The 14,906-nt window shown below is 45.6% G+C and overlaps 1 protein-coding gene across 3 annotated transcripts in view; it reads left to right on the plus strand.

Moving 5' to 3' along the window:
• The window catches only part of Nudcd3 (NudC domain containing 3), a 113,275-nt gene continuing 98,369 nt past the window's right edge, over window positions 1-14,906 (plus strand). For 2 of the 3 annotated variants that reach the window (XM_070014563.1, XM_070014564.1), the window contains exons 1-2: window positions 1-482; window positions 7,104-7,429. In XM_070014563.1, coding sequence (XP_069870664.1) covers window positions 291-482; window positions 7,104-7,429 — 518 coding nt within the window. In that variant the 5' untranslated portion in view covers window positions 1-290. Of the gene's footprint in view, window positions 483-594; window positions 659-7,103; window positions 7,430-14,906 lie in introns of those variants that run through there. The other variant, XM_070014565.1, reaches the window with a different exon arrangement.

The raw sequence follows: 14,906 nt of genomic DNA on the forward strand, positions 1-14,906 counted from the left end.
ATGGCCGCCGGAAGCCCTCAGCGCACCTCCCCTGGCCCCTCTAGGGCATAGGAGCTACACTGGGCCCCACGTTGAGGCTGTTTTTACCGAGGTGCCGCCGCTGGGAACGTTTAGCGGGGACCTAGAGCCAGGGGAGAGCAGTCCGGAGCCGCGGGGGACAGAACACGCACGGGCCGGAAGTTCCGCAGCCTCCCCTACTGGGGGGGAGCAGTTAAGCGCGCATACCGGAAGTGGCCACTTAGCCAGTGCGAGGCCGCGCCCGCGGGGTGAGCGTCCCTGACAGTGGAGACATGGAGCCCGGGGCTGCCGAACTCTACGACCAGGCCTTGCTGGGCATCCTGCAGCACGTGGGCAACGTTCAAGATTTCCTGCGCGTGCTTTTCGGCTTTCTCTACCGCAAGACCGACTTCTACCGCTTGCTGCGCCATCCGTCGGACCGCATGGGCTTCCCGCCCGGGGCCGCGCAGGCCCTGGTGCTGCAGGTGAGTCCGTGCCCCGTGCGGGCCGTTAGGGTCCGGACGGTCCCTTCTCTGGCCCGTCCGCCGGCTCCCGACACGCCCCCCTCCCCTGGCCTGGCGTGACAGCTCTGCTAGCCCTCCGCTCTACACTTGGCACCTCTCCTCCGGTCGTGACGTGGATTCTGCGCCGATCGCCCTGGGTAACTTGAGCGGATCAGATGTCAGGCTTCTCTGCCTTTGGAACAGCTTTGCAGGGCTGTTCTTAGGTGTCAGACACAGCTTGATATTCAAGATTCTTCGCATCGCCCCACAGGCATACCAGGCAGGGCAGGGGCTTCTGGGTTGTGTGATAACCGTGCAGTAGGTACAAGGGAAGGACACTCATCATAGCAGAAACTTGCACGATTCAAAACTATCACTTTCTGGAGACAAACGGGAGGACCTTGGGTGTGTTGATGGGTGGGTGTGGCCACTTACAGAGACGTGACTTCTTTGGGAGAAAAAAGCCAGTAACTCAACCTGGAAACTATTCAGAAGGCTGAGATCTAAGGATCACTGTTCAAAGTTAGGTCAGACAGAAAAGTCAGTGAGACTCTTATGGGAAAAGTGGAGTTGTGTTTCAAGTGGTAGTGGGCTAACCTTGCGTGAAAAAGTTAAGCAACAACTCCCAGGCCCTGAGTTCAGGCTCCACGCCCCACCCTCCCCAAGACAGTCACGGTAGTGTTGACCAGTATGATAATTATTGTTTTTGTTTTTGTTTTTGTTCTGGAGTTTGAACTCAGGGCCCTGTACTTGCTAGGGTGGTGCTCTACCATTTGAGCTACTCTACCAGTCTCTATTTTTGTCTTTATGCCTGTCAGACCTGGATTGCGATCCTCTTGTTTTTCTCTCCATCATTGGAATGACAGGTGTGCCACCTGCCCACCTTTTTTTGTTGAGACGAAGCCTTGATAACTTTTTCCTGGTTTGGCTTGGAACCTCAATCTTTCTAGTCTCTACCTTCCACATAGCTGAGTTAACAAGTATGAGTTATAGTGCTTGTAATGATTATTAAATTTATGTCTGGACTTAAGTCTGTGCATTTCTGGTTGAATTAAAATTCTCTCTTTGGAACTCTGTTAATACTGAATGAAATTAGGCCAGCACTTTTTTTTTTTTTTTTTTTTTTGGTAGTACTGAGGTTAAAGCTCAGGCCATGTGCTTTCAAGTCATTTACTCATGCACCCAACCCTTTTTTTTTTTTTTTTAATCAGTCGTAGGGCTTGAACTCTGGGCCTGGGTACTGTCCTTGCGCTCTTCAGCTCAAGGTGAGCGCTCTACCACTTGAGCCACAGTGCCACTTCCAGTTTTCTGAGTTGTTTATTGGGGATAAGAGTCTCATGGACTTTCCTGCCTGGGCTGGATTTGAACCTCTATCCTCAGATCTCAGCCTCCTGAGTAGCTAGGATTACAGGCATGAGCCACTGGCGCCTGACTACCCAGCCTTTTTGCTTCGTTATTTTCAAATAGGGTCTTGGGGTTTTGCCCAAACTAGCCTGGATCTGAAGTCCTATTGTAGGACTGTTATGTCCCTTGTAGGTGGGATGACAGGTACATCATCATGCCCAGCTATTTTGGTTGAGCTGGAGTCTACTGACTTTTTGCCTGGCCTGGCATGGAACCTCAATACTCCCAATCTCCACCTCCCACAATTCTAGTGTTTCAGGCATGAGCCACCACAAACTGCTTTAACTAGGCACTTTTGAATGTAGTAATAAGCAAGCATTTACTGAATATATCATACACTCCCAGCTGCCACAGGCACTGGTGATGTGGGTGTTTAATATTCTCTATTCATTACATTTACTCTAAGAAAATAAAAAGGCAACAGGGAACGCTGCAAGGCCACTTATGTAATACAGTTGGCTGGAAGTAATAGAAATGATAGATTGAGAAGGTTTTTTAGGAGAAGTGGAAAAATACTCAACAGGAGATCGAGACTGAAGGAATCTGTTGATACCTTCCACAGTCTTTTTGCACTTATAAGGAACTTCAGTGTTTTACATTCTGAAGTCTTACAGGCTTGTAGCATGATTAGGTGTTATTCTTCAGTATCTAAAAGAAGAAATCAGAGCTTTGAGTGTCCTAGGTCTATGCTAGTAATGGTGGTCAGATGAGGGGAGAACATGGTATTCATTAGGATTGTTTCATAACTGAAGAGTATTTCTCATACTTATCAGTGATCCAATGATATTTGAGTGTCCAAAGAGAACTGTCCAAGGTGGCTTTTTGCTGGCCATTATGGCAGTTTAGTGAATTTTGTCCCATAATCTTCACAATATCTCTGTACACTAGGTAAGGCTGAAAAGTGAAATGATGTGATAGGAATACAGGAACACAGAACTCTCTTTCTCTACTTATTAATCTTTCTGCTGTGTTAATTGCTTCTTAGTAGTTAGCTGAAAACACTTTGGTATAGATGATTGTAGCTTATAGAAAGGTGTGAAGGAAAAAACATTTATTGAGAGCTGGTATGAGCCAGTAGCAGGTTATTTTACATTTTGGGGTATTAATTTTTTTTTTTTTTGTTGGTCGTGGGGCTTGAACTCTGGGCCTGGGTGCTGTCCCTCAGCTCTTCAGCTCAAGGCAAGTGCTCTACCACTTGAGCTACAGCACCACTTCCGGTTTTCTAGTGGTTTATTGGAGATAGGAGTCTCATAGTCTTTTCTGCCCAGGCTGGCTTTGAACTGCGATCCTCAGATCTCAGCCTCCTGAATAGCTAGGATTACAGGCGTGAGCCACGGTACCCTGCTTCATTTTGGGGTATTATCCAGCACAAGGAGACATTGGTCATTGGTCTTTGTTTCACAGATGAACCAACAGAGGTAGAGCATTTGTTTATCTTGTAACCACTTGTGAAACACCTCTGAAAGGTCAAGACATACCTGAGACTAAGGACTGGTAATGTTGTAGTGAAATAGAGGCGGAACAGGGACAGTGGAAGGGAAGTGAATTAAAGATGATCCAAGCTTTCAAACCCTTGTAAGTGGAAAATGCAGTAGTTGAACTGTTATCTGAGTCTGGGGGGGGGGTAAGTTTAGGTATCAACAAATTGCATTGAATTTGAGATTGTGGATAGATATCCCTGCCCACAGGCTATTGGAATAAGGGTCTGAATTTTGTAGAAGAAGGAGGAATGAAGAGATCTGAGACAGAGAAGAACCAAAAGTGGAAGCCATCTGGGGACTCACCACAGAGCAGCATGCGTCACAGATACTTGGAATGGTATCCAGCAGATGCTTGAGAGGGATGTCAAAAAGAAAGAAAAAAACAAGTGTTTCTCAACCTTTTTTTTTTTTTTTTTTTTTTGCCTGTTCTGGGGCTTGAACTCAGGGCCTGGGCACTGTCTCTGAGCTTCTTTTGCTCAAGGCTAGCACTCTGCCACTTGAGCCACAGTGCCACTTCTGGCTTTTTGAGGTATTGAGGAATGGAACCCAGGACTTCATGCACTCTAGGCAAGCACTCTACCACTAAGGCACATTCCCAGCCCCTCAAACATTCTTGAATGTTTTTGTTGGGTAGATCATGGTGAGTCCTAGGAACTTGCTTTGGGGTGTGTGTGTGTGCGTGCGCGCGTGCATGAATGCATGTGCATGTGCATGTGCTGGTCCTGGGGCTTGAATTCAGTCTGGGCACTGTCTCTGAGCTTCTTTGGCTCAAGGTTAGTGCTCTCCCACTTGAGCCACAGCTCTACTTCTGGCATTTTTGGTAGTTAATTGGAAATTAGCCTACAGGTTTTCCTGCTTAGACTTAACGTCCAACTTCGATCCTCAGATCTCAGCCTCCTGAGTAGCTAGGATTACAGCCACTGATACCTGGCAGGAACCTGATTTTTTATTCACAGAAGGATATTTGGCAGGAGGCTTACAAGGTGATTTCAGTATTGGCCATAATTTGGTTGTGGGATAAGCTATCCCTGGATGTGGTATGTCATATTCTGAGCACTTACTTCTATTCATCTGCTTTTTAGGTTTTGTCCCCAATTCAGTGGTGCTGGCTCTTTTTTTTTTTTTTTTTTGTCGGTTGTGGGGCTTGACCTCTGGGCCTGAGTGCTGTCCCTCAGCTCTTCAGCTCAAGGCGAGCGCTCTACTACTTGAACTACAGCACCACTTCCGGTTTTCTGAATGTTTATTGGAGATAAGAGTTTCATGGACTTTCCTGCCTGGGCTGGCTTTGAACCGCGATCCTCAGATCTCAGCCTCCTGAGTAGTTAGGATTACAGGGGTGAGCCACCGGTGCCCAGCTGGTGCTGGTTCTTTCCTGAGGATCCCAATTCCATGCAGAGGATGCTCAGGATCTATGAACATAGAGTTGGGCTGCTGCTTTCTGAAACTTGAAAGCTTTTCTCTGATATTTCGGGGGATTGGACATTTGGTGTAATATAAGGTGTCTCACATTTTCTGTCCACATTCTAAGGGCTACAATGTTCACTTTGAAGGACCCTCATCAAGAGTGATGTATGTGAAAATTGTATTCCATTTCATAATAGTATGTCTTTAGAAAAAAGTAGTAAAGATTAGCATGCATTCTTAACAGTTGATACCTGTGCTTATTCTAGAGTACAGTTTTAGAAGTGCTATTTAGTACAAGCCTTCAATAGGAGACTCAGGAAAGAAAGCTGTATCCTCTTCTCACATAACTGGTTAGAAAATCTTGAGTGTTGTTCCTGTCTTGTCAGCTGAGCAGGTAGATTGGTGGTCATTGGTGTCCTTTCCAATCCAGGATTCTGGGACTGTAGAATGAGTACTGAGAACTCATGGCAGCTGGGAGGCCCATGGTGACATGAGATTCCTTCTGTGAGGTATGGATGGGCCGGTCAGAGGAAGCTGAGCATGCTGAGTAGCAAAGATCATCAGTTCTTGGGGACCACGAAATCCTGGCTTAGAAGTCTTAGGGTGTAGGAAGGAGTCCTTGTTGATTTGCTTTTGTAGTTAAGATGAAGATCTAGGGTGCTGGGAGGTGGAGTGGCTTTGAGGAACTGTTGTCAGCATGGGCATTGGAGAGAAGGGAGTCAGAGCTTCAAGTCATCTACAGAGTAGAAATGGATCTGGGTTCTTGTCAGTTTTTAACCTTTTTGGAATTTAAAATTTTTCTTCTGCCTGCATTGCCTCTCAACTGTTTGGTGTGTCTGGCATATTTTTAAAAAAATTTATCTTTCACTGACAGGACCATAGGCAAATTACTTAACTCTTTTGAGCCTTATTTTCTTCATTTGGGAACTTACAGGACTTTTGGGAGGGTTTATGTGTATTTGTAGTTACATGTGGTACAGTTTGTATGTTCATACCTGTCGTCTGGCAGTTCACAGATGCTGTTATTGCATGCCTGTTGCATGTCTGACTCCTACCCAATGCCCAGGTTGGTCCTTCATCCTTTCCTCCCTCTAGCGACTGCATGGGATCTTGTTTTGTCTTTTCTTTTCTCTTCTTTTCTTTGCCTTGTGCTTGCTAGTCAAACACAAATACTCTACCACTTGAGCCAAGTCCCCAGTCCTATATTTTTTCTTTCCCTCTGCAGTACTGAGCTTTGAAGTCAGGACCTTTTTCATGAGCTTCACCCTCAGCCCCTTGCCTGTACTTTTTTGGTAGACAGGTGTCAGCCCCATCACATGTGAGATTGTATACCAAAAGAGGGTAAAGACTGGTGCACCAGAGTTAAAGATGTTAGAAGGCGTTACCTGTTACTCACTTGTGTGTGTGTGTGTTTTGCACACTGTCGGCATCTAGTGGATGTTTGTGGAATGGAATGCCCATACTCTCAGGAAGCCTGGGTACAATTTTTTTTTGTGTGTGTGGGGGTCCGGTCGTGGGGCCTGAACTCTGGGCTTGGGCGCTGTCCCTCAGCTCTCCAGTTTAAGGCTAGCACTCTACCACTTGAGCCACAGCGCCACTTCCGGCTTTTTTTTTTTTGCTTATGTGGTGCTGAGGAATCGAACCCAGGGCCTCAGGTATGCAAGGCAAGTGCTCTACCACTGAGCCACCTTCCCAGCCCCAAAACCTGCGTACATTTTATGGGTTGCAGTTCAACTAGATTTTCTTTCATTTTTTTGAGTTTGAGTGATTGACACCTTCACAAACTCATAGTATGAAGACAGTGTAATTTTTGCATTGTGAACATATTGGGGCTGGCAAAAATCATGATTGCATCCTTTAGGTTGTAAACACTGTTAGCTTAGGCATGTGTATGATTTTGGAAAATTCTCAAAGTTCATTTCTGTAACTAACTTTTGGTGAAGTTCTAACACATTTTTCCAAGGGGAATTTTTTTTTTTTTTGGAGGGAGGGGGTTGGTCGTGGGGCTTGAGCTCTCCTCGGTGCTGTCCCTGAGCTCTGCAGCTCAAGTCAAGGGCTCTAACACTTGAGCCACAGTACTACTTTCGGGTTTTTGGTGGTTAATTGGAGGAAAGAGTGTCATGGACTTTCCTGCCCAGGTTGGCTTTTAACCACAATCCTCAAATCTCAGCCTCCTAAGTAGCTAGGATTGCAGGTGCCTGGCTAAAGTTTTTGTTTTTAAATTCTGTCCTACCCGATTTTGCTACACATCTGCAGAATATATAGTCCAGTACTGAGTAGATGAGCTGAATGCTGGGTTGGTGTTTGATTTTAGGTCTTTAAAACCTTTGATCACATGGCTCGTCAGGATGATGAGAAGCGGAGGAAAGAACTTGAAGAGAAGATCAGAAGAAAGGAAGAGGAAGCCAAGGCTGTAGTGATTGCTGCAGGTGACAAGGAACCAGTCCCAGCCCCCGTTCAGGAAATAGAGATTGACTCTGCCACAGAATTGGGTGGGCTTCAGGACAAGGAGAAAGTGGAGCCTCCAGTTCCACAGGGCCCCAAACAGGAGGTGGCCCGTAGCTTGGAGGGGGCTGAAGCTCCAGGGGCAGCCGTCACTGGTGCTGCTGAAGCCCTCCAGGAACCACCAGCACTTCCCAGGTAGGAATTCCTCCTCTGCAGCCCCCTCTTTCCTCCTTTGACAACTGGTAGTTGAGTATATCCAGAGTTTTTTTATTTCGTGTGATTTGAAAACAGTTCTGTGTGTGTGCGTGCATTTGTGCTAATACTGAGCTTGAACTAAGGGCCTGACATTCTTACTCAGCTTTCTTGCTCATAGCTGGTGCTCTACTCTTGAGCCTTACCTTTGGTGTGGCATTTTACTGGTTAATTATAAATGTAGTTTCTCAGATTTTTCTGCCCTAGCTGGTTTTGAACTGTGATCCTCTAAAGCCTCAGCCTCCTTGACTAGATAGGATTACATAGGTGAGCTACTGGTGCCATGGTAAAACAGTAGTTGTTTATCTCGGCATTTATTTAACTCTTCACACTAATAAACTGCCTTATAGTCCTTATCTGTTTAAGGTTTTATCAAGAGATTGCAGGAAGTGGTGCTGTAGCTCAAGTGGTAGAGTGCTCGCCTTGAGCTGAAGAGCGCAAGAACAACACCCAAGCCCAGAGTTCAAGCCCCACCATTGACAAAAAAAAAAGCTCCCATAAGTGCTATGCTTTAGTGAATAGAGTTGTTAATTTATGGGCTGGGAAGGTGGCTCAGTGGTAGAGTGCTTGCCTTACATGCATGAGGCCCTGGGTTCGATTCCTCAGCACCACATAAGCAGAAAAAGCTGGAAGTGGCACTGTGGCTCAAGTAGTAGAGTACTAGCCTTGAGCTGAAAAGCTGAGGGACAGTGCCCAGACCCAGAGTTCAAGCCCCAGAACAGGCAAAAAAAAAAAAAAAAAAAAAGAGAGAGAGAGATTGCAATGTAATTTGGTCATATCTGCAGGCTCCATGCCTAGTCCTTTGATGACTGGTCTTAATGGCTTTTACAATGGTGAATCTTTCCCAGAATCTCTGTTTACTTTTCCATATCTATCAGAGGAATAACTATGATAGTTAGAGGCTTAGGAAATATATTGAAGTAATGCCTATTGAAAGTTGAAGTTCCTCTTTGACCTCAGGCTGCAGAGTTGGTACTGTGTTAGTAGACACAAAACAACACTCATCTCATTGCATGTTTCTGTCAGAGCTCTTGGGTGACCAGGTACATTGCCAATGAACAGTCCTTTTTTGAAAGAAACCTTATTTTCTAAGCACTGATTTTTGAACAGTGGACTTAAAAATATTCAGTGAGTCTAGATACTCTAGACAATCCAGGATTTGTTGTTGTATTTATAGAGGACAGGCAGAATAGGCTTACTATAATACTTGTGCCCAGGGACTTTTGAAATGGTAAATGAGCATTTTCTTCAAGTTTAGGTCAGTAGCATTGGTCACTAACAAAACAAGCTGGATACGTTGTAGTACATTTATAATCCCAGTTATGTGGGAAACAGATAGGAGGATCAGAGTCTGTGGCTGGTCCTGGGCAAAAATGCAAAGCACTGTTAAAAACAAAGCAAAAAGGGTAGGGACATTGGCTCAAATGGTATAATGCCTGCCTAGCAAGTTTGAGGCCTTGAGTTCAAATCCTAGCACCTCAAAAAAATAAGTAAAAAGAACCACTGAAGCCAGGCACTGGTCCCTTATGCCTGTAATCCTAGCCATATAAGAGGCTGAGATCTAAGGATTACAGTTCAAAGCTAGCCCAGGCAGGAAAGTATGTGAGACTCTAACTTCCATCTAACCAACAGAAACCTGGAAGTGGGGGGTTGGGAAGGTGGCTCAGTGGTAGAGTGCTTGCCTTGCATGCCTGAGGCTCTGGGTTCGATTCCTCAGCACCACATAAGCAAAAAGAAAAAAGCCAGAAGTGGCGCTGTGGCTCAAGTGGTAGAGTGCTAGCCTTGAGCTGAAGAGCTGAGGGACAGCACCCAGGCCCAGAGTTCAAGCCCCATGACCGGACCCCGCCCCCCTCTCCCCCCCCCCCCCCCAAAGAAAGAAACCTGGAAGTGGCACTGTGGCTCAAAGTGGTAGAGTGCTAGCCTTGAGCAAATGAGCTCAGGGACAGTGCCCAGGCCTTGAGTTCAAGCCCCATGACTGACCCCCCCCCCCAAAAAAAAAAGAAAAGAATCATTGATCACAGATCACTAAAAAGGATATAATGAAAAAGCTTGAAATATTATGAGAACTAAAATGTGACATAAAAACACTGGAGTAAAATATCTGATAATGGATTTGTTTGATGCAGGGTTGCTACAAACTTTTGGTTTGTAAAAACACAATGTCTGTGAGGCTCAATAAAAGGAGGTATGCCTATATAGTTATAAAGTGTTTTTTTTGGCGGGTCATGGGGCCTGGGTGCTATACCTCAGCTGTTCAGCTCAAGGCTAGTGCTGTACCACTTGAGCCACAGTGCCACTTCCTGCTTTTTCTGCTTGTGTGGTGCTGAGGAATCAAACCCAAGGCCTCATGCATTCAGGCAAGCATTCTACCACTGAGCCACCTTTCCAGCTCTATAAAGTGTTCTTATTTTTGTGCCAGTCCTGAGGCTTGAACTCAGGGCCTGAACACTGCCCCCCCCCTTTTTTTTTTGGTCGGTCGTGGGGCTTGAACTCTGTGCCTGGGTGCTGTCCCTGAGCTCTTCAGCTCAAGGCCAGTGCTCTACGACTTGAGCCACAGCACTACTTCCGGTTTTCTCATGGTTAATTGGAGATAAGAGTCTCACAGACTTCCCCCCTCCTCCTCCCCCCCTGGTCATGGGGCCTGAACTCTGGGCCTGGGTGCTGTCCCTCAAGAGCTCAAGGCTAGCGTTCTACCACTGGAGCCACAGCGCCACCTCTGGCTTTTTCTGCTTATGTGGTGCTGAGGAATTGAACTCAGGGCTTCATGTATATATACGAGGCAAGCACTCTACCACTGAGCCACCTTCCCTGCCCATAAATTAACAATTCTCTATTCACTAAAGCATAGCACTTATGGGAGCTTTTCTTTTTGTCAGTGGTGGGGCTTGAATTCTGGGCTTGGGTGTTGTTCTTGCGCTCTTCAGCTCAAGGCGAGCGCTCTACCACTTGAGCAACAGCACCACTTTCGGTTTTCTAGTGTTTTATTGGAGATAAGAGTCTCATAGACTTTCCTTGCCTGGGCTGGTTTTGAACCTCAATCCTCAGATCTCAGCCTCCTGAGTAGCTAGGATTACAGGTGTGAGCCACTGGTACCCAGCCCTGAGTAGACAAAATTTCTTCTGTGGGCTCTGTCTGGGCTTGTTTAGCTCCACAGTCATTCCGATGTCATAGTCAGTCTCTACTGCTGGCTTTGTTTCCTTCGTTTTTGTGGTACAAATTTAAGTAAGAAAAGGAGGATTCAAACAGTCTAATACTAAATTTGAAAAGTATTTAAAACCATATATGTATATGTATATATATATATATATATATATATATATATACATATATATGCGCAGAGAAAAAGCCTGGAAGGAAATAACTTACTAATGGTAGTTATTACCGGGGTGAAATTTGGAGTGTTTGCATTTTCACTTTTTTTGTATTTTATAATTTTACACAATGAGAATATGTTTTGCTTTACTACTTTTTTGTACTTAAAGTTCTTAAAAAATTAAGGGTTATTTGTTTCTGAGTAGCAGTTAGCATAGCTACTTTATTGTATTGTGGGGACTCTAGTTTTTTGTTGTTGAGCCAATGAGTTGGGTGCTGGGTTACAGTTCATGTTAGTTTTGTGAGCGCTGCTAAGTTGTAGTGTGGAGAATTGATCTTCCTATGCTCAGAAAACTAGCCTTGCTGCTTGCTAGCTTTCACCCTGGTTAGGTTATATGGCTGCTATAAGAATCCTGATCTGCCAACACTTGACAAGGACCGCCACATTCTCAGCCTTCAGGATCAAACAGGACGCCAAGGCACTGAGCTCTAGCTGCATCCTGAGATGTAGTATTTCTTCATATCTGCAGTCATTTTTTTTTTTTTTTTTTGCCAGTCTTGGGGCTTGAACTCAGGGCGTGGGCATTGTCCCTGAGCTTCTTTTGCTCAAGGCTAGAGCTCTACCACTTGAGCCACAGTGCCACTTCCAACCTTTTTGTTTATGTGGTATTGAGGAATTGAACCCAGTGCTTCATGCATGCTACGTAAGCACTTTACCACTAAGCCACAGTCCCAGCCCCTGTGTATCTGCACTGTTTTTGGAATGCAGCTCATGATTTTGGCTAATAGTCTTGTAAGCACCGTGGTCACAATGGAGATGTCTGCGTCAGCCCCATTCCCTCTAGGCGTTCGTTCCTACCCTGTACCCTACACCTCAGGCTGTCCTTGTGCTATACATATTTATTTATTTAAAATAATACATCATTTTTTTTTTGTCGGTCGTGGGGCTTGAACTCTGGGCCTGGGCGTTGTCCCTCAGCTCTTCAGCTCAAGGCGAGCGCTCTACTACTTGAGCTACAGCGCCACTTCCGGTTTTCTGGTGGTTTATTGGAGATAGGAGTCTCACGGTCTCTCCTGCCCTGGCTGGCTTTGAACCGCGATCCTCAGATCTCAGCCTCCTGAATAGCTAGGATTACAGGTGTGAGCCACCAGCGCCCGGCTAATACATTTTTTATACAAAAGGCCACATGCACAGTGGCCTTATGTGCCTCATGTATAAAACCCGTGTGTGTGTGTGTGTGTGTGTGTGTGTGTGTGTGTGTGTGTGTGTGTGTGTGTGTGTGTGTGTGTGTGTGTGTGTGTGTGTGTGCGTGCTAATACATCATTTTTTATACAAAAGGCCACATGCACAGTGGCCTTATGTGCCTCATGTATAAAACCTGTGTGTGTGTGTGTGTGTGTGTGTGTGTGTGTATGTGTGTGTGTGTGTGTGTGTGTGTGTGTGTGTGTGTGTGTGTGTGTGACTTGAGATATTTTAGAGAAATTTTGATTTGGCCTAATTTTGCCATCTCTAATTTTAGTACTTCCATGCTGCAAGTTCCCTAGATTTCATTCTTGTCTTGCCCTCCTGTCACTGCTGGTACTTTTCAAATGAAGATCATAAATGCCCCAGTGCAGTTTTGAGCCTGGTATGGTGTTACATGTCTATAATTCCAGCTATTCGTGGGGTTGCTGCTGGTGAGTTGGAGGTGGGATTGCTTCAGCTTTCAAGTTTGATACCAGCTGGGCAATATAGGGAAATTCTTCCCTTGCTTCTTAAAAGCAAAACGCTCCAGTGCACTTACTTTTCAGAGGAGAACATGTGGACATAAAATCTCCCTGTTTGCACAAGACAGGACTGGAGAGTGGGCTTACATTTGGAAACCATAGTTTTAAGAGAGATCCATAGTAGTAGACATTGTAAAAATAGGTTTTTTTCTTTTTCTTATTGGTCATGGGGTTTGAACTCTAGGCCTGATTGCCGTCCCTAAGCTCTTCAGCTCAAGGCTAGGCTCTACCACTTGAGCCACAGAACCACTTCTGGTTTCCTGAGTGGTTAATTGGAGATAAGAGTCTCACGGACTTTCCTGCCCGGGCTGGCTTTGAACCACAATCCTCAGATCTCAGCCTCCTGAGTAGCTAGGACTACAGGCATGAGCCACCGGTGCCTGGCTTTTTTTTTCTGTTTTGAATTACAGTTTTGATTCTGTCTGTGAACAGTAGTAATGGGATGAAAGGGACATCCAGTGTCCAGGCAGCTCTTGTCTCAGCTAATCTCAGGTGTCTTTCAGGAGCTGCCTGTTATGGTGACCCCTGGGTGGCGTTACTGCAGGAGTCATCATAGTTCCTGCACTTCAGACTCTTAAACTGTAGGTGTCGCTGAACGCAGCAGATTTTCTTTCTTTTTTTTTTTAAATGCTAAATTTGGTAATACTGGGATGCTGTTGAAAATGTCTCAAAGTCTGTACCAGTCCTGGTTTTTACCTTGTGTAAATCATAAACAGAATTTGTTAATAAGGAAGAGAAAAAGCAAGAATATCAGTTTTCAGCCAGGCCTAGTTGCATCTAATTGTAACTCCAAAATTTGGGAGGCTGAGGCAAGATAGTCATGAGTTGAAGTGAGCCTGAGATGCACAAGGTGAGGCTCTGTATGCAAACAGACAGACTAGAGTGTCAATTATCGCTTGGAAACAGTCATCCTGAGTGCTGTCCTCTTGCCCTTTGGATGAGAATGTCCTCATGCTGGTGAATGGGCATTGCTGTGAACTAGTGTCCAACCAGGACATCCCGCCTGCCTTGCATAGAGAGGCAGTAGCAGCAGAGTGAGGAGTGGGTATTGTGAAATTACTGATGTCGGAATCACTTCATGTAGTAGGGCACTGTACTTAAGGAAATCGCATAGTACACTGGCTTGCTTTTGGTAGGAAGGGAGTGTCATGTTTTGGAAGAGAAGTCTTCTGGTAGTAGCTTTGGTACTCCTCTGTCTTGCTTGGAGTTCTCCCACCTGCCTTAGACACCCCAGGCATGTGTGCTTGTCACCATCTCCTGCCCCCCACCTGTTTCCACCTGGTCATCAAGGCCTCCCCAGGGCTCTCCCCTCCGTTCTCCCCAGCAGGTAATCACAGTTTTTCTGAAATGCACTTCATTTCACCTTGTCTGTTTATGGCTGACCATTCCTGCATCTTCAGTGATTGGGGGCAGAGTTACGTGTGACATGAGCACTCCTGTGTGGGCTGTTGTGTTCAATATCTTAGTCCATTCAGGTTGCTATACCTGTCCCATTACCTGGATGGTATTATAACCAGTTTTAGAGGCTGAAAGTCCCAAGATGAAGTTTCCTAACTCCCCTTCTGGTTTGTAGACTTTTGTCTTCTTGCTTGCTCCTCCTGTGGTTAAGAAGGCTAATGACCAACCTAAGGCCTTTTATATAGGGCACTGCCTGAGTCATGAGGGCTCTGCTGTGTGGCCTCTTCACCTTCCAAGGCCCCATCTTCAGTTACCATCATTTTGATAGCTAGGGCTTTCTCATAGATACTTTTTGAGGGGATATTAACATATATTCTATAGCACTCAGCCAGTTATGCTATCTGTGACCCTCAGAGGAGCTGTCAGAGCAGACAGATGCCTGTTTGCTGGGGCCATTGCTTCACTTCGTGTGGTCACACTACATGGAAAAGTTGTGTTCCTTGGTTTGTCTTTGAGGCTTTCTTCAGGTGCCCACTATAGGAGGTTCTTTAGTAGAATTACAAGGGCATTGCTGTGGTGAGCGTTGGATGAGGTATAAGCAGGTGAGCAGGTAAGACCTGCTTAGCATGATTCCTAAGCTGTGACAATTTGTGTGTGTGTGTGTGTGTGTGTATGTATGTATGTATGTGTGTATGCGCATGCGCGCGCACGCATCAGTCCTAGTGCTTGAATGCAGAACCTGGGCACCTTCCCTGAGCTTTTTTGTTCAAGGCTAACAATGTTCCATTTGAGCCACAGCTCTACTTCCAGCTTTTTTGGTGGTTAATTGGAGGTAAGAGTCTCATGAACTTTCCTGCCTGGGCTGGCTTTGAACCGTGATAATCAGATCTCAGCCTCCTGAGTAACCAGGCTTATAGATGTGAGCTACTGGTGCCCAGCTGTA

This window comes from Dipodomys merriami, unplaced genomic scaffold (assembly GCF_024711535.1).
Source record: "Dipodomys merriami isolate MVZ:Mamm:240054 unplaced genomic scaffold, mDipMer1.0.p SCAF_98, whole genome shotgun sequence".
Taxonomy (NCBI): Eukaryota; Metazoa; Chordata; class Mammalia; order Rodentia; family Heteromyidae; genus Dipodomys; species Dipodomys merriami.